The following is a 19,841-nucleotide window of genomic DNA, read 5'->3' as shown; positions in this document are numbered from 1 at the left end:
GCCGGCAAAAATTTGTAGTAGATTGAAAAGTAGTTTGAATAGTGTGAATTAATTTTTCACGTAGCTTGGAAGAAAAACTCAAATTTCTTCCCCGTAGCAGAATTTTTTCCCGTTTTAACCGTTATCACAAGATGAGATGGAACGGCAACACCTCTTCCTCGTTAATGGGAAGGAATACAGTTGGATAGGATAAATCACGGCTTATACCTCCTCTCTTTTCCACACATCCAAAAGGCGCAAGTCCGCGTCTAACTGCTTCCATTCTATACGACTCCCACTGCGCTGCTTTTTTTCGTCCAGTGTTTCAATCCAATCCAATCCAATCCAATCCAGGACTAAGCTCTATTATTCAACAATGCCCTCCCCCATCCTAATTATAACTTCTAGCATCATGCCCTTCTCCTCCCCTTCTTACCCAATCTATCTTCCTCTTCTCACGACAACCACCACCAAGAAACTCCACCAATCCCCTCCCCGTCTCCTTCTTCCTTCCGGTCGCCGCCTCCGCCGCCTCGGTCCTCTCCGATCGTCTTCCTCTTCCTTTTCTCTTTCCCTCGATGGCTTCGGTTTCCGACGAGATCTTGGTGGAGAATCGGGAGGTGGAAGAAGCAGAGAAAGCAATGCGGGGTTTTTGGAGAGGTTGCGGTCCGTCTTGCCCGGCGGGAGCTGGTGGAGGTTGGAAGACGAGGAGCAGAGCGACGATGGGAGGAAGAGAAGCATATCCGTGGTAGCCGCGCTCCACCGGATGTGGGTGTTGGTGGCTAAGGACCGATGGGTCATCTTTGTGGCCTTCGCTTCTCTTGTTTGCGCTGCAGTACGTAATTTCTTCAAATTTAAATTGATGCTGAATAGATATCAGGTTCATTTTTGTATTGATGGGCGAATAGATTGAAGCTGTCTAATGTATAAAATTCATGGTAAACTTAGCATAGCTAAAATTACATTATCTAGATGAAAGGCTTTTGGTGCATTCAATTGGTTAACATGTCCTTCCTCTATATTATGATTCAGACTATGTTGGTGAAGAATATATAAGAATATATGCGTGCACGAACAATGTCACTGGTATAAACAGCCGCCCAGTCTGTCCCACATAAATACTGAGACTAGGCAGAAGAAGTTACATGAGATTCTACTTATGATGTTTCAGAACTTCTTAATGCTTCAATTTATATTCTCGTTGAATAGTTGTGTCTCTTGAATACTGAGCACAATGACAGCAGAAATATGACGCCTCATATATCATAATATGGTCTTCCCTGTTTAACTGCCATTGATTTAGGACAGTGTGGATGTGATACCAAACTGATTTAGGTTATTTAGCTTTAATACCAATTTAATGTTGGATACATAAAGGAAAAGTATTGCAGAATATAAGGACTAACAATAGAAAATACTTTTCAAGTATATAGCCTACAGAAAAATTAGGTACTGATTTATGCAAAGTGCAGCTGGAGGTGACTGTTTTGATGTTAGGATTAACTTCTAAACTTGGATAAGAATGTCAAAAATATTGCAGAACTAGTTAATTTTGGATTGATGTGCCATCCAACACTATGCAGGTCTACTGCTCTGCATGAATCATGATTTGAAGTTACTCTAAAAGCTCCTTAGACAAAAATCAAAATATTTTCATTTCAGTTGTGCAAATCGAAAATATTATCTTTATTTCTTTGACAGACATCTTAGTATGTGCTATAACTTATAACTAGTCCAAGGGAAGTTTTTATTTAAGATCTTTTACTGTTTTTACCAAATTACAGGGATGACCTACAAGTCTGAAGCTAGTGGGAGCTTAGTCTAATTTGACATTCAACAAGCTAAGGAACTATGGACTTACCCTTCCATATGCCAAAGTATATCAGTAAAACCAATATGAGACAAATAACTAGGTATATTTTAGATTCATGCGTTGTCCAGCGCTGTGCTTGTAGGTGATACATTCCTTGAAGGTTAATGATGACATAAAAAATACTATAATGCTATGGTGAGAGGGAGAGAGATTTGGATCTGACTAACCCAAACTGGAGCCACAAACCCTATTAATTTAGTCAAATTGGGTTTCACATCAGGTTGATTTGTCATGGGCTTGATCCCGAACCTTGCCAGAATTCTACTAATTTAATTAATAAGGTTTCAGGTTGAGTTTAAGTAGGGACTGACCCAAATCCAGCTCAAAACAAAATCATTCCCCTTTCCTCCTTCATGTTGCCATTGCTAAGTTCTAGATTCCATATCACTTTCTTTCAATTTCTAATAATGATACCATACATTTAGAATTTAAGAATGGAAATAAACATGCTTCTTTATTCCATTACTTATTTTTGTAATTTCTTGTTGAACATAAATAACTAGTTTATGCTAATGCTTTCTACCATGCACCTTTTTTCTAGTCTTTGAGGCATGAAAACATCTCGTACAATTGTGGGGGATAAATCTATGTAGATCTTTTCCTCATTAGACCCACACTGGCTAGAGCAGCGTACATTAGAATGCCCCTCTTATGTCTTAATGAGATTAACGTGAAATGAGCTATATTTCACTTAATGTGAAACTTATATTTCCTATATTGTTTATAGTTTTTTATATCTTGGTAACAAATCTAACATTTGCTGAAAATTGTGAAACAACCAAAATTAGCTCCAAAAGACCAATAGAAACTGAAACCAAGGTCAAACTTATAACTTGCATTACATTTTGCTTTAGCGTTTCTTTTTTAATTGGAATTTAGTTCCATTTAGAGCTCAAATACTCAATATTTGTCTATGAAAATTTGCTACAGTATGTTGGTTATCATATTATTTTAGAAATTTCAGTGTAATGCACTAGGTAAACAGTTGTCTGGTAATTGTAGCTCTCGGAGATATCAATACCACATTTCTTAGCGGCATCAATATTTTCTGCTGAAAGTGGTGGAAGGATGTTTTATGGCAATGCAAGGATTCTAGTTCTTTTGTGTTTGACATCCGGAATATGCAGGTTACGTCCTCGTGTCCTTTCCCTGTCAATTTCTAAAATGCAATATCTTAGCCCCATTTTGTGTCTATCCATTTGCAACATATTCACTGAAGTGCATTCAGTCATTAAGCTTTAAAATTGCCAGACAAGTTTGGAGAGTTTTTCATTATCTTGAATCCATTTTGTAGCATGACTTGTAGCATCTGTTGATCTTCTGTTTCTTTATCTACTCCATGATGTAACTCTATTTGCTGACCTGGTTATGATTAGAATATGAAATACTCACCTGATTGGTTTTCTAACCTACATGTGACTAGCATTCTTCTTGCAAAACTCCAAAGCAAAGTGCTTTACACAATTATCCTGAACTGATTTACTCCATCGTTATATAGCATTTTTTCTGAAGTATGTTCATGTGTAACATCTTTTAGTCTGGTTTTCTTTTGTAACTAAGTAGAGTAACTAATAGATAGGTGGTACAAAGTAGAAACCCACTGGAAGAAAATAATTAGTAAATTCTACTTGTGTAGACCATTTTAGGTCTTGAATATGGTTAATGTGGACCAGAATGTGAAAGGAAGCTTATCTAAGAGGAGGAATAAAATAAGAAATATAATACTTGTGTCATATTAGGGTGTATTTGGGTGATGAGAAGTGGAGGAAAAAAAGTTGTGGAATTTTCTAGTGAAGTCATTTCTAGTAACTTATTAATTTATGGTAAAAGTTAGAAATATTTAGTGAAAGTAAGTAATTATTATAATAAATGACAGCGTGCAGTATATAAAAAGGTGAAAAGTACCACTCTAAATCAATGGTTGACCAACATCTTTGGAATCAAAGTAAGGCACTCGCTTAGATGGAGGAAATGAAATAGGAGTTTTCCGCAGATGATTACGGACTCGAATGAGCTTTGCCTCTCTTTCTTTTAAAGAGAAAGTGACATGAGAGAAGTTGGGTAGTTTTAGAGAAGTCGAGGAACTCCTCACTCCACTTTTTTCATCCAAACACTATAAAACGGTAAATTTTTAGAAAGTTGTCAGTCTCTTTCTGCTTCCAATTGTCTAAACACACCCTTAGAGAGTTCTAACATGGAATTTCAAGTGTATAGTAATTTTCACTTATTAATGCGATGCAAAACCTGGTGGAGAGAAGGAATGGAGGAGAAAATAAAGAGAGAAAATGAATAGAGTTTCACACCTCCACCTTTTAAATGGTTTCACACCAATTTTCTCAAAGGAGAGCAAAGCCAAATAATCTTCATTAACCTCAAAAAAAAAAAATACAATGGATCTATATGTAGACCTACAATGGAAATAAGTAAAATACACCCTAAATAGGAAATAAGCAAAAGACATCCTAAATAGATAAAAATACAAAATCGATCATAACCAAATCTCTAGGAAATAAGCAAAAGACATCCTAAATAGATAAAAATACAAAATCGATCATAACCAAATCTCCATATGGGAGATCATCAACTATTGGTGCCTCATGTGTTGGTACACACGCCATCTTCTCCTATTAGTGACACCTGCATCAATCTCCCCGGGTGGGAGAGAACTCGACCATGTCGAATGTGTTGCTCTGCTGCTCATATTATGCTATAAAATATTGAGGTGATGCCTCCTTAAATCATGAGATCAAGCCACGTGTCATTAGATTTAGGTCGTCCTTTTCAACGTACTAGATACTATTGGATTTTACCTTCTCTAGTTAAAATAATCTTATCATCTAAAATTTAATCAATTCTGTTTGTTGTGTTAAATGGAATATTGGGAAGTGACGGTAAAATGGGTCTCTCATAAATAGGCTCATTGGTAAGCTCACTAGCTAGTGGGTTATTTAGAGTAAAATTTGGATCTTTATAAGCTAGTAGATTTTTTAATATTAAAAGTAAAATTGATATTGAAATCATTTGGTAAATCTAGAATATAAGTATTATCATTGATTTTCTTGAGAATTTTAAAAGTTTCAACATTTCGTGCATGCAAATTTTTAATATATTGAGAATCCAAGCTGAGAGTCCCACAACTATAAAATCATAGATGAACTTAGGGAGATAAGATGATCTTTAGGAACTCCATTGAGAATTCATGAATGATGTATAACAATTCATTGCTCTTACCTTCTGTAAGATGCAGATTTTTTTTTCTTGTTTTTTCCTTATAGATCTTACCCTCTGTAAGATTTAGGAATGGTGTTTTCTCCTCCCCTAACATATATCATGAGGTGTCAAGCTATCACAACTAGCTAGGTGGCACCTAGTTTTATAAGAATTTAAGCATATTAGGTTTATTAAATTACACCAAACCTAAAACAATAAAGTTTTAATTAATAAGACTGAAGTGAACATCATTAGTAGAACTCAATGGCGTGTGTACCAGCATAGGAGGCACCGACAGTTGATGATCCACCTTTTAGGGATTTGGTTATGATTTTTTACTTATTTGGGGTGTCTTTTGTTTATTTTCTATGTAGGGTGTCTTTTGCTTAATTCCATTGTAGGTATATATATAGACCTATTGTATCATGGATGGTCGTGTTGGTCGGCACGCCCCGTGTCGACCGGCACTTGCCGTGCCAGTAATGGCACGGCACTTGGCACGGGGTGTGCCAGTGGCACACCCCCGTGTAGACCCGTGCCGAGCTGTGCCGACCGGCACGGGTGCGTGTCGGGCTGGCACGCTGTGTGCTATTCGTCACAGCCCCGTGCCAGTTATTCTGCCATATGGAGCCATTTTTTTAATTTTTTTTTCTCTTTTCATCAGTCATTATCAAATTAACTGATCAATTGATCATTTAGAAGGCTTAGATGAAATTAATGATAATGATGATGATGGTGATAGTGATAATAATAAAACTCAGTTTGGTAGCAGTGATAATAGAGATGAGACATACGTCTCTATTACACAATATTTTCAGAGATTCTTTTTACAGAGGACTTGAGTTTGTAGTTAGCAGAACATTAGGAGAGGTGTACCCACAGAATGATATAAGTTCATCATAATTACCATCATATCAATCACACTCACTATAGCTAGAACACCATTATTATACTCTATATCTACTATCTACATATGCTTATGGTGTGTCTGTGCCTATGTCGGTGCCGTTTATTCCCGTGCATGTTCAATATTCATATCATATCATATTATAGGAGAATTATAAAATTTCTATTTGTACGAAGGCTATGTAAAATATTATAACGAGCAATACTATCAGTGAATGAGTTTTTTTAAAATATATTGGCAGTATTTAATGCAAAATTCTTGTGTTATTCTTATGCTGACAAATAAATATTTGATTCTCTTCATCATTTTATATTTAGCTAGATATTAATTTTAATTATTAAACTATTATCAATTAATATTATGTGTTCAATTATATTATGAAGTGTTCAATCATTAATATTAGTTTTAGTGAATATCTTTAATCATAGTATGTGTTAAATAATATTTATATTTAACTATTACTTTATATTTAATAAATATGTCATTTATAAAAATAATCTAAAGATAAAACATTATAATATAGGTTTTAAACTTTTAATATATATATTTCAACTAAAAACTAAAAATTGATATATGGAAAATTGAAAAACATCTTTAAATATCCTAAAAAGTTTATTAAAAGTATTTTAAATACGCACAGGGGTGTGCCACTGGCATGGCGGGGTGTGCCGAGGCGTGCCGCTCGGCACGCCCCGTGCCGACCGGCACATGCCGTGCCGATGGTGGCACGGCACGGCACGTGCCACTGGCACGGCCAATGATTGTATTTTCTTTTGAGGCTAATGAAAGATTATTTGGCTTTGCTTTTTTGAGAACCTTAGTGTGAAACTATTTTTAGGGTGAAGGTGTGAAACCCTATTCCTTTCTCCCTTAGTTTCCTCCCTTATCTCTTCACGTTTTGCATCATTTTGGTATCAAAGCGAAGATTCTATGCCGCCTTACATTTGTTTTTCGCACGACCAATCGTTCCACGAACATCGGAACGCCAAAAAGTCCGATGCACGATGAGTGAGGAGATTACCGTCGATGAGGTACAAAAGGAATCCATTATCGTAGCGGAATCACCATGTAAGATTCTAAAAGTTAATTGCAAGGTTCTCAGTTTCGGCCGAAACAGTCGAAACCATGGGGGCCCACCCACTTACCTCTCTTTCTCCCTTCTCTCTCTCTCTCTCTCTCCTTTCTTTCTTTCTCTCTTTTTCACTGGTCTCTTTCTCACCGGCGACTGAGTAGATCTCCAGTGACCTCAACCTTCGGCGACGTTCTCCAACGAAGATCTGACGACCTCGACCTCCGGCAACCTTGGGTGAGTTTCTTTTTTTTCAGTTTCTAATTCTTTTTTTTCTCGTTTTTTTTAATTGAGCACCTGTTGCTGTTTCATCACAGAAAAAACATCGAGAGGGTTTTATTTTCATAAATTTTAAATTATGTTATATTTTATTTTGATTTTTGTTTATGTTTTTTAGTTATAGAGTTAAAATATCAATGACTCCAAAAGAGAAGTTATATGATATCGACATTGGGTGGCAACATTACAGCACTATTGGGCAAGATAAAAAACGTATTAAATACAACTAGTGTGGAAAGAAAATGAGTGGTGGTGTCAGCCGTTTGAAAGAATATTTAGCTGGAAGAAAAAAAAATGTAACAGCTTGCACTCCAGTTCCTTGGAATTTAGAAAATAGATGTTGGGTCATCTACTTGGCAAAAAGAATGATAAATAATTTACACAACAGAGAGAGTCAATGGTTTGTGAAGAATTGATGCATAATCCTGTACACATTGATGATGATAGCAATGAACAGAGTGGGGAGGATGAAGAGGAGCGACAGATGAGGAGGGCAATGAAAGAGAGCAAAAATATGCATAGAAGAGAGGAAGAGATAAGAAGAAGTACTGGTGGTAACTTTCAGAGATCTAGATTAGTTAATATACAGGGAGAGAGAATATGAGGGCAACAGTTCTACCTCTAGGACTCCTGGTGTTATAGCAGAGTTTGAAAATATTGAACCAATGGATACATATCTTTAGAAAAAAAGGGGTCATACACAGATTTCCATTAAGACAGCTCTCAAAGAAATTAAAAATGCAAAGAAACACATTGGTAGGGCTATATCTAAATTTTTCTTTTACAACTATATATCTTTTAATGTAGCTGATAATCTTTATTATCACACTATGGTGGATGCTATACAATCAGTAGGGCCTGGTGTTTCGCCTCCTAGTTCAAATGATATTGCTATTACATATCTTGACTCAGAGGTAGATGAGCTTCGTATTTATATTAAGACATTTAAACGGTATTGAGATGAATTTGATTGTATATTAATATGTGATGAGTGGAGTACATAAAATAGAAGAAATATAATTAATTTCTTAGTGTACTCGGGCATGGGGACAATATTTCTAAGTCTTGTGGATGTTATTGCTTATTTCAAAAATGCATATTATATTTGTCATTTGATGGATGATGTGGTACAAGAAATCGGTGAAAAAAGAATAGTCTAAGTGGTTACTAATAATGGGACCAATTATAAAGCCGTTGGAAATTTACTTATGATAAAAAGATCTCATTTATATTAGATGCCATATGCTCCACATTGTATTGATCTAATGTCAGAAGATATTGTAAAAGAGCTTGAAATTGACATGGTTATACATGAAGGTCAAAAGTTGACAAATTTTATATATAACCATGGTTGGGTTCTTAATTTACTTAGGCAAATGACTGGTGGTAGGGAGATCATCAGACCCGGCGTCACTAGATTTGCCACTCATTTTTTAGCCTTAGAGAGCATCATGCGCTATAAGGATGATATTATGTGGATGTTTACATTACAGGAGTGGTCTATAAAAATTAAGAATATGAAATCTAAAGATAAATCTTTAGATGAAACTTTAAAAAATATGGCTCCTGAAAATGCATTTTAGGATAATATTACAATTGCTACCGCAGTATTTGAGCCTTTTGTCAAAGTATTACGACTTGTAGACAGTGATGACAAGTCTGAGATGGGTTTCTTATATGAGGCAATGGACATAGCAAAAAAATTAATAAAAAAAATATGGGCCAAAGTTATAGGAAGTGGTGGAAGATGATTGATTCTAGATGGAACAGACAACTACATAGAGATATACACGTTGTTGATAGGCATGCTTTTAAGTTCTAAGTTTTAATTTACTAATTTACTTTTATTTTTGAATATTTAAAAACTTGAATGCTTACAAATTTTAAATTTCTACAAGGTATTTTCTTAATTCAAGATTTTAATTTTCTACAAATGTCAATACTGATAGTGAAGTTTTGTTGGAAGTTAGGAAGGTAATCAGCAGGCTTGAGCCCGATTCATTAACAAATCATTTGCGATAAATAAGTTATAATTCAATTAAATAATTTATTATTATTTCTTTCAAGTTTTAACACCAGTGCCCACCTTGACACCAGTGCCCACCTGACGCTGCCTAGACGTTGCCTTGACGCCGACACTCCACCTGACGCCACGTTGATGCCATCGCTCCACTGCCGACATAGTCACCCAATCCCGATCTCCCATCGCCTTCTTCAAGTTGCTTAACTGTCGCCTGTTTGTAGACGTCGGCACCATCCACTCTGGCGCCCGCTGTTGATGACATCAGCACCATGCCGTTCCGTGGCTGCCACCATCGGGATCTTCATTAGCGTCGTGCCGCCACTGACGCCGGCGATACCACCGCCACCAGCGCTACTTCCATCGCTACGGTTGATCCTCCCAGCCTCGTCACTACCGTTGACCACCCCCAAGCATTGTGCTGCTACCAATCAGCGGGTTAGCCCATAATCAGAAGACAGAGAGCAAAGAAAAGAAAGAGGGTGAGAACTCAACTTTTGTTTTTAGATTGGCTTTTACACTTCTCCATAGTAATAGATATTTTTTGGGTTATTCCTATCTAGTGTCAACTCTAGTTTATTATCAGTTCTGCGCTGTCTACATATAGTGAGGGAGAGATTACATAGATACCTTATATGCTTTAGTCATAATATTAAGAGCTGAATTGTGCTGAATAGAATATGAGCATTATATTAATTATTGGAAAGAAATTTAAAGGGCTTGGCATTTACTAAATGTGACTTGTTTAAAAACCATCAAATCTTATCATTAGTCTTTGAATCTCCTGATTAGAAATTTAAATTCAATTAAATACACTTTTAAGATTTTCTTATCTACATAGCATATCATATCATATCAATTAGATCAAAACATTTGCATTTGGATCAAATTTAGTGGACATTTGCATTCCCTTAGGCTAGAACACTATTTAATTCTGTTTAAATTAGCAAACATAAAATAAAATAAAATAAATATTTAACTCATTCATTGCATATTAGTATATGCCAACACGTAAAGGTAAAGCTTATCTCCTCAATGAATCTAGTGAGTCCAGTAGTAGCAATATGGATCCTGAGCTTATTAAGAAACTCGACGACATTATGAGTCAACTAGGTACCTTAACTTAATAGGTTAGAGATACTCAGGATACTCAACTTAGGTACCAGCGGGTGACTAATAAACGATTACATCGGGTAGAAAGACCCCGTAAGTGGAACTGACTTACCTAGGGAAGTAAGTCAGCTAAGGATTACGTTGCGGCTTTTGATGAACTATTAGTTCGGTGCAGCGTGATTGAATCGGAAATCCTATGCAAATGATATAAACTTTTCTAAGGTTAATCCTCGGATTGAGAAAGACTTTTCTAACGTTAATCTCCAGGTTAAATGCTATAAGTGTAAAGGCTATGGGTATGTTGCTGCAAATTGTGCAAGCCAGTAGAAAATAAGCTTAATTGAGGAACCTTTTGAAGAAGACTCTGAACAAGACTTTGATGAATATGTTCACTATGTAGATGAGGAAGAAGAAGATTTTGAAGATGAAGAGGAAGAAAGCACTTTGCGATGCTTGAGGCATATAGACTCTACAAGATTACATGTTGTCAGATGTACCCTATCTCAACCTAAAATCAACGATGATTGGAGGCGTAGCTCCATCTTCCACACATTGACAAAAATTGGAGGCAAAAATTGCAAAGTAATTGTGGATAGTGGAAGCTATATAAATGCTGTGTCTTCTACCATTATTTCTAAATTAAACCTGAGAATGGTTTCCCATCCTAATCCCTACAAGATTTCATGGATCAACTCAACCACGATAAAATACCATTTTCCTATTCTTCGCTTGGATGACATGTTGGACATGATGGCAGATGCCACGATCTTTTCAAAGATAGATTTAAAAAGTGACTATCACCAAATTCATATATGCCCCGGTGATGAATGAAAAACTGCCTTTAAAATGAAAGATGGGTTATATGAACGGATGGCTTGACTAATACTCCGATTATTTTTATAAGAGTGATGACCCAAGTATTACGACCCTTTATAGGACAATTTTTAGTCGTATACTTTGATGACATCCTTATTTACATTTGATCTCACGAGTAACACATAGATTATCTTTGCCAAGTCTGCGCTATCTTGAGGAAAGAGCAATTGTATGCAAAACCTAGGAAATGTACCTTTTGTGACAAAAATATGTTTTCTTGGGTTTCATTGTTTTGTTCGAAGGAGTCTCTACTGACCTTGATAAAGTCTAAGCTATTAATGAATAGCTTGAACCCCATACCATAACAGATGTAAGAAGTTTTCATGGGCTCGCTACTTTCTATCGTCTGTTCATTAGGGGGTTTAGTACCATTATGGCTCCGATAATTGAATGCCTCAAGAAGGGTGAATTTGAGTGGTCAGCAAGTGCCACCAAAGGTTTCGCCGAAATCAAGAGGAAAATGGTGGAAACTCCTATCATGCGACTCCCTGATTTTACTAAAGTTTTTGAGATTGCATGTGATGCTTTTGGAATTGGTATAAGAGGAATCCTGAGCCAAGAAGGTCATCCGATTGCCTACTTTAGTGAGAAGTTGAATGAAACTAGACAATGGTATACCATTTACGGTAAGGAATTCTATGCTGTGATTCAATGTCTTCGCCACTGGAGACATTATTTGCTCCCACAAGAATTAGTAATCTTCTCTGACTATGGAGCTCTTCTCTACATCAACTCCCAGAAGAAGCTTAATGCTAGACATAGCAGGTGGGTTGAATTTCTCTAGGATTATATATACACCTTACGACACAAATCTGGAGCAGACAACAAAGCTGCTGATGCACGGAATCGTAGCATGATTCTTCTTTCAAAAATGAATGTGAAAGTAATAGGTTTTGATAAAATCAAAATTGAATATGAATCATATCTGGATTTTCATGAAGTTTATGATCTGTTAAGTGACGGAATAACTCAAAGAATAGATGGTTTCATCTTGCAGGATGGCTATCTATTTAAATATCGAAAGTTATGCATTCCCAACACCTCATTAAAGGAATTTTTAATTTGGGAATTGCATGCTGGAGGTTTAGCAGGACATTTTGGGCATACGAAAACTATTGAAGCTACGAAACATCAATTTTTTTGGCCAAGCCTTAAGAGAGGTGTTATGAGACTTATTGGTCGATGTCACGCATGTCTACTCGCTAAGTAGCGAACGCAAAATATGGGATTGTACACACCTTTACCTATTTCTAATTGTCCTTGGCAAGATGTTAGTATGGACTTTGTACTTGGACTTCCAAAACCCACTCGAAAGCACGATTCCATTCTTATGGTGGTGGATCGAGTTTCAAAGATGGCCCACTTTATATCCTCTTCTCAAACTTTTGACGCCTATCGAGTTGCAAAACTCTATTTTGATGAAATCATTAGGTTGCACGTGCACAGGCTACCAAAAATATTGTATCAGATAGGGATGTGAAATTCACCAACTAATTTTGAAAATCCCGACAGCAGAAGATGGGAACTAAGCTACAATATTCAACCGCTTTTTACCCACAAACTGACGGGTAGACGGAAGTAGTCAATAGGAGTTTAGGGAACCTACTAAAGACCCTTGTTAGCAAAAATCTTAGGGAGTGGGATAAAAAACTGCCAACTGCTGAATTTGCATATAAAATTCTATTAATAGGTCAATAGGTCTAAGTCCAACTAAGATACTATATAGTTACAAAACTAGACAACTAATAGATCTCATTCCTATGACCCATTATTATAGGTTGTCTGAGTTTGCATCTGCATTTGCATCACATATTAATAACTTGCATAAAGAAATTAGTAACTGAATTGCTCAAAATAATACTAATTATAAAATTTGAGCTGATCTAAGAAGGAGATTCAAGGAATTTAATGTTGGAGACTATGTGATGGTCTGGATATGTCCGGAATGGTTCCCTCCCGGAACTATTAAAAAGTTGCATGCACAAAGTGCTGGACCTTTTAAAATTCTCAAGAAAATTAATAATAATGCTTATGTTTTAGATTTCCCAAATGATTTCGGCATCAATTCTACTTTTAATATTGAGGATCTAGTAGCTTATAAAGGTTTAGATTTTATTCCAGATAACCCACTAGCTAGTGAGCCTACCAATGAACCTATTTATGAGAGACTTTCTTTACCTTCACTTCCTAACATTCTACTTAATACAACAGACAAAATTGATAAAATTTTAAATGATGAGATTATTTCAACTAGAGAAGATGGAACCCAACAGTATCTAATATGTTGAAAAAGACGACCTACATCTGATGACACATGGCTTGATCGCCATGATTTAAAGATACATCACCTTGATATTTTAGAGCAGTATGAGAGCAGCTGAGCAGCACACTTGATAGGGTCGAGTTCTCTCCTACCTGGGGAAAATGATGCGGATATCACTGATAGAACTCAATGGTGTGTGTACCAGCATATGAGGCGCCGACAGTCTTTAGGAATTTGGTTATGATTTTTTATTTATTTGAGATGTCTTTTATTTAATTCCTATGTAGGGTGTCTTTTGCTTAATTCCATTGTAGGTCTATATATACACCCATTGTATGTTCTTTTGAGGCTAATGAAAGATTATTTAATTTTTCTCTTTTTAGAACCTTGCTGTGAAACTATTTTTAAGTGAATGTTTGAAATCCCATTCCTTTCTCTCTTAGTTTCCTCCCCCATCTCTCTCTCCAACATGTTTTGCATCAAAGACACTCATTTAGGTAATTATTCTTAACAATGTAACATAAAAAATCAATTAGCTCCGTAATCAAATCATTAGTGCTTATCTAGTCACTAATTCAAATATCTAGTTTTGCATAAAATGATCTCTTTGAGGAAACATAATCATCCCTTCAATTATTCTCATGCTTTAACTTGTTCCTTTAGACCTAATAATGTGATTTCAAACTTAAAAGAATTTACATTTTTCCTTAGTGAAAGAGTCAATACCAAGTGAATGAGTTGAAACTATTAGGAGCATTGCGAGTTCCTTAGACTCTTTTCAAGTTTAGCTAGCTCCCTTAGAGCCTAATTATGAGATTAGAACAAGTAGAACTATACATTTTCTTCTTCAAAATCTAAATGAGATATTGATAGTGTATATTAAGCTATGATTTATCAAAGAATAACAGTCTCCACACTAAGCATGTGTAATTTTTTTTTCTGGGTGTTACAAGATTACTGGCTTGCTGCGAAGGAATCACGAATAAGTTTGAGCTTACTGGTGTACTCTGTGCATGCCCTGTGTTAATTGTGCTGCAGAAATAGAGGAGAAAAAGATAAGTGAGAATAGAGAAGGGGAGATTGGGAGAGAAGAAGTAAAAGGAGAGATGTAGAGGTTATTGTGACCGAGCCACTGCCATCGAACCACCAGCTCTGTTGCCATGTCATAGCCCGTTCTTTAAACCCTCCCATTGCCCTAGCTGGATTAGGAAATGAGTGGCTTGTGAATCTAAATGGATTTGCTATTTGATTTAACTTAAAGTAATAGATGATCTGCTTAAGTTAGATCAGAACCAAGTGGATAACTTGAGAGATGCGGATCGTTTCCTTCCTCTACCCTAGCCATCTTACTACCATTATCACTCCCATCAACATCTCCTTCGCCTATCCTCGGCTAGAAACAACTTTTCAGGCCATCTATCGCCATTAATCACCTTAATGGGCCGCTCCACAACACTGCAGCGCTGTAAGAATCACCTTGATGGGCCACTCCACAACACCATAGTGCTGCTAGGAGGTGAGGCGAGGGGTGCTGGCGGCACCCCTGTGCCACATACGGGTACTTCGGCAGCAGCGGGCATGCTGATCGACATGACAATCCGTGATTTTAACCTTTATGAATTGGTTGAAGCTCTTGTTGGAGGAATAACTCACAAATTTTAGATTGGTGAGCTTTAAGTTGATTTACCACATCCCAAGCTTATTTGCTAGTTTCAACCACAATAATATGACTTGACGCTTTAGCTGAAAGTGTTTCATTGATCTGTTAAAGCATCAAGGCAACAATTGGTTCTCCTTCTCCCATTTCACATAGTTGGGAATGATCTCAGTGGGCTTTCATGATTCTTTTGATTTGTTACTTTTCATATTCTTTTGTTGTGCCTTTGTGTGCCCAAATAGGTCATTAGCTCTATACCATCTTAACTTGCTTATTACTCTAAAGCTTATGCTGATAGAATGTTGTTTTATTCCTTCAAACTCTCACTTCCCTTCAAGTCCAGAACTGAGAAATATTAATATTCCCAAGGGGTGCATTAATGGGTAAAGGGTTACCATTTTAATTCCAAATAGACATGGTGGGATTTGAAGTTAAGATCTTCTACTTTGATATCATATGAATGTTTTGATATTATCTTCTCTCTGTCTCACTGCAGCGCAGAGACATCTCTTTCATTTATAATGTGCGATATATTTACAACTGTTACAGAAATAAGGAAACACTATTGTAAGAGTTTACATGCCAGTAAACTTTCCTTTTAGTCTACTATTGCTTCTGTGAGTCTTCTTGACAGATGAAGTGATTAACAGATGATTGATGCAAGTATATTGAGATGCCTTTCGTTAATACTGAATAGAACCAGCATAATTGTGTTTTCTCATCTGTTTGCAGCTGCCTTTTTTGAGTAGAGGCAGCATATTGATTTTACTCGTCTGCAGTAGCATACCCATTGTTGGTTTTCTTTCTCTGCCAGCAACACTGTTGCTACATCTAGTCCATTAATACTGGTAAGAACCAATACTTCTATTTCATTGGCAAATAGCCAAATACGTCTAAAACCTTTTGAAAGATATTAAGAGGTCCTCAAAAGCTTAAATTTTCCCTTTAAAATAATATCCTAGTCAAACAAAATCATTTTCATTTCTTACAGTATTGGATTTAAAAGTTTGGCTTATTTACATCCATTTTGTAGTCGACTGCAACTCTGTGAGAATGAGAGGCCACAATAAGAATAAGAAAATATACAGTAAGACTGAAATTAGATAAATAAGGACAAAATTTCACTCTCAAGATTAGTAAATACTGAACCTTTGTTCTTTTGCTATGATGTAAATCTGTAACCCATTATTTGTTTGTGACACTTGAGATCATCCCATGCATCTTATTTTGTGGGCTGGAATCATCGAAAGAACCTCTCAAACAATGAGGGATAAGGGTGAGTAACCACAGGCATCTTTGCCTTGCTAGACTTTGTACTGGCAGGAGCCTCATTCAATGCACTTTTAATTGTTTGTTTCTGAAACTCTTTTCTTTTGTGAGTAGTGCTCGTGGACTAATCATTTTGTGAAGTATTATATTCTGGTGCAAAATTATTGCTATTCATCGTTCTTGCCTTCTTCACTATAAATGCTTATGTGGTAAGCCAACCCAAAATAATAGGAAATTAAAGGCTTGGTTCTTCTTGTTGTTTGTAAATTTATAATTGCTTATGTGGTAGATTAGATATTTAATCCAGGACTAAATAGGACTAAGATTTTTACCAGTTTATCCTTCAGCAGGGGTTTTACCAAACTTAATCAATAAGCCTGCTGACAGCTAAGTATTTAATGGTATGAATAAATGCCTAGTCAGTGGCTGGGCAGCTCGTTAGGGACTTGCTGGCTGCATGTCTATTATCTGATTTATTACAGTTTGGAAATTCCACTTGAAGTACTTTTGTGGGGCACATCATTTGTGGCAATTTCTTATGTGTTTCTTTTGGTCTACACCTCAACAGAAAACTGACAAGAGCTACATGAAGTATTCTGCAATCTACTGTTCTCTCACAGATCATTGATTAATGATGCTTTTCTGAATGGTGTAATTGTAATCTTTATAATGTTCATATTGATTGGGTACTAATGCTAGTAGAAATGCCATCACATTATAGTAATTCTGTTTGCTATTGATAACTGATATAAAACAGCAGGTGTTCTCTATTCCCTCTTCTAAATCTAGAAGGTGGTGTAATGTTTGATCGTCTTTAATTATCTAAACTATCTTATTTGGATGCTAGTTCTTCAAGTTCTTGATTCTTAAGAGTATTTATAAAAGAACATTGCTTAATTGGCTGATGTATTGTCCAGTGGTCTGCGAGGGTGCTGTTTTGGTATTGCCAACATGATATTGGTAAACATTTTTGGACTTTCTGATTTTCTTTTAAATCCTATATTTTTCATTTAAGTTGGTTTCTTGATGATGTGGTTTTGATAAAGTTGGAATTGGAAAAATTTTGCAGGTTAGGCGAATGAGAGAAATGCTCTTTGATGCTCTTCTTTTTCAGGTCAAATTACAAAAATTGCTTCCAGACAAGAGATATTTAAACTTGTAATTTGTTCCCCTTATATTTCATCCTTTTTTTCCACAATTCTTAATTTACTGAGTCATATTGGTAGGATATATCCTTTTTTGATGAAGAAACAGTTGGTGATTTGACTAGTAGACTTGGGTCTGACTGTCAGCAAGTATCTCGGGTCATTGGCCATGATCTTAATACAATATCACGCAATATACTTCAGGTTATATAGATGATTTGCGCTCTTAATCTGGTTTCTTTATCTTTATGCTTATATACAACATTGATATGATAATTGCTATTTCTTACATTATTCCAGGGGACAGGTGCATTAGTATATTTGCTAATCTTATCATGGCCTCTTGCTTTATCTACTGTGATGATCTGCTCTGCCTTGTCAATGATTATGCTCATCTATGGACAGTGAGATTTCTCTTCTATTTCTTAATTTCACATCCTTACTTTGATGTTCTCCTTTTTATTGCTTGAGTGAAAATGTTTAGCTTTGGCATATTGAAGCCACAAACAATATTTCATCTCATTGAGTATTGTTGCCATCTCACCCATTTACTGTAAATATTGTGATATACCTTGCTAGAGTCTTTTTTTATTGCATTAGTTGTTTATTTTCATGATAATAAAGTTTCTGTAGGTCGCGTTCGAACATGGAAGGGGGCATGTTCGAACGCCTGCATCAGTTCGCAAAAATAGAGAACGCAAAATGTGTGTTCGAACGCCATCGGGCGCATTTGAATGCCTGCGTGCGAACGCCTGCATCAATTTGCATCCACAGAGAACGTCTTTTGTGCGTTCGAATGCGGTCGACTCCGTTTGAATGCGATCAACGAGAGTCCACTAGTATTACAGTTAATAATTATTATTTTGGCTTATTGGCTAGCCTCTATAAATGTGTGAATGGTAGCCAAAATCATTATGATAAATGAATATTGGTCTCTATCTTCCTCTATCCGCTCTCTAGTCTCTCTACCCTAATCTCCCTCCTCCTTCTTAACCAACCTATTATCTCTACCGTTGGCAAGGTCTCTTATAACTTCTAATCTCCCTCGTCTGTCGAGTCCTCCCTCTTCTTTGGAATCTCGACCACTTCTTCCCATTCGTCTTTATCCCTTACCTATATTAACCATCCACCCTCATCTCCATTATCATCCATAACCCTGACATCCACTCCACTCGTCACCACCACCATCATTCGCACTATATCGTGTTTTCGTCCCAGTTGCAGTTCGAATCTGCGAAGGGTGTAAATACAAAAAACGTAGATCAAGAAGTTACGGATCGATCCAACTTGGTTTCGTAATTTTCTGACTACGGAAGAATATATGGTGAATATTTTCCCTCGGTTGCGCGGACTGCTTCTTGCAATCAATTCAGATATTGAAGGAAACGTTCCGTAGCCTATCATATTGACTACAGAAGGACAACTTTGTCTTATAAATGTAGAGTAACTTAGCAGATTGATAGGGCTAATTGTTAACATGAACGTTAAGCCTAATGGTACTTTGTTGATTGATTACTCAAATAAGGAAGATCTACATTACTGAGGAACCCTCAAAATTCTCTAGTGTAAGATTGCATGTAGTGCTTGATAATGTTGTGATAGGGTGAGCTATCTTGAACTCAAAGGACAAACATGATACAACTCGGGTTTTGCGATAGAAACAGGTAGTACCCTTGGAGTCTTTTTAATGTCTGACTTGATGTGATGGTTTAAGAAGTCTAATTGTGATTTAAGTAGAGGGAGAGAAAAAGGGATTAAGAGAGAAGAGGGAGACTAGAAGTAAGACCGTTTCGGCAAAAGAGACAGCGGCGGTTAGTGAAGAGGGAGGAGAGAAAAGGGCCGACAACCAAATTGAGAGGAAAGAGGGGGTGCGGCTAGGGTTGGAGCAAAATAATCCTAGATTGCGAAATTTAGGATTGCATTCCACATATATATAGAGGCTAACCTTAAATTGAATAATAAACAGGCTAACAAACTTAGCTAAAGAAGTTTTCTTATCTTCCTTGGATTAGTTCTCTGTTTTGTTGTAGATAGAGTTCAAATATGAAGAAATTTTAAATATTAAAGTTTTAGATCATAACGTCATCAATTTTATTCAACTAGTTTAATATTATTGGGACATCAAATAATATCTTCAGAATATATTTCTAAAACTGTGCAGAACTTAAGTTGACTAGACTT

At 36.3% G+C, this 19,841-nt stretch overlaps 1 protein-coding gene across 1 annotated transcript in view; it reads left to right on the top strand.

The window, feature by feature from the left end:
- The first annotated feature begins 321 nt into the window (after nucleotides 1–321).
- Nucleotides 322–19,841, top strand: part of LOC140792355 (ABC transporter B family member 26, chloroplastic) — a 54,264-nt gene continuing 34,744 nt past the window's right edge. Inside the window, exons 1-6 of the mRNA XM_073143306.1 lie at nucleotides 322–814; nucleotides 2,855–2,979; nucleotides 17,433–17,475; nucleotides 17,585–17,629; nucleotides 17,742–17,864; nucleotides 17,961–18,064. Of these exons, the coding sequence (XP_072999407.1) occupies nucleotides 356–814; nucleotides 2,855–2,979; nucleotides 17,433–17,475; nucleotides 17,585–17,629; nucleotides 17,742–17,864; nucleotides 17,961–18,064 (899 nt within the window). The 5' untranslated portion in view covers nucleotides 322–355. The remainder of the gene's footprint in view (nucleotides 815–2,854; nucleotides 2,980–17,432; nucleotides 17,476–17,584; nucleotides 17,630–17,741; nucleotides 17,865–17,960; nucleotides 18,065–19,841) is intronic.

Source organism: Typha latifolia, chromosome 7 (assembly GCF_019914945.1).
Source record: "Typha latifolia isolate L0001 chromosome 7, TyphaL0001v2, whole genome shotgun sequence".
Lineage (NCBI taxonomy): Eukaryota > Viridiplantae > Streptophyta > Magnoliopsida > Poales > Typhaceae > Typha > Typha latifolia.
The sequence above is the reverse complement of the archived record's forward strand: the minus strand, read 5'-3'. Positions and strand labels throughout refer to the sequence as shown.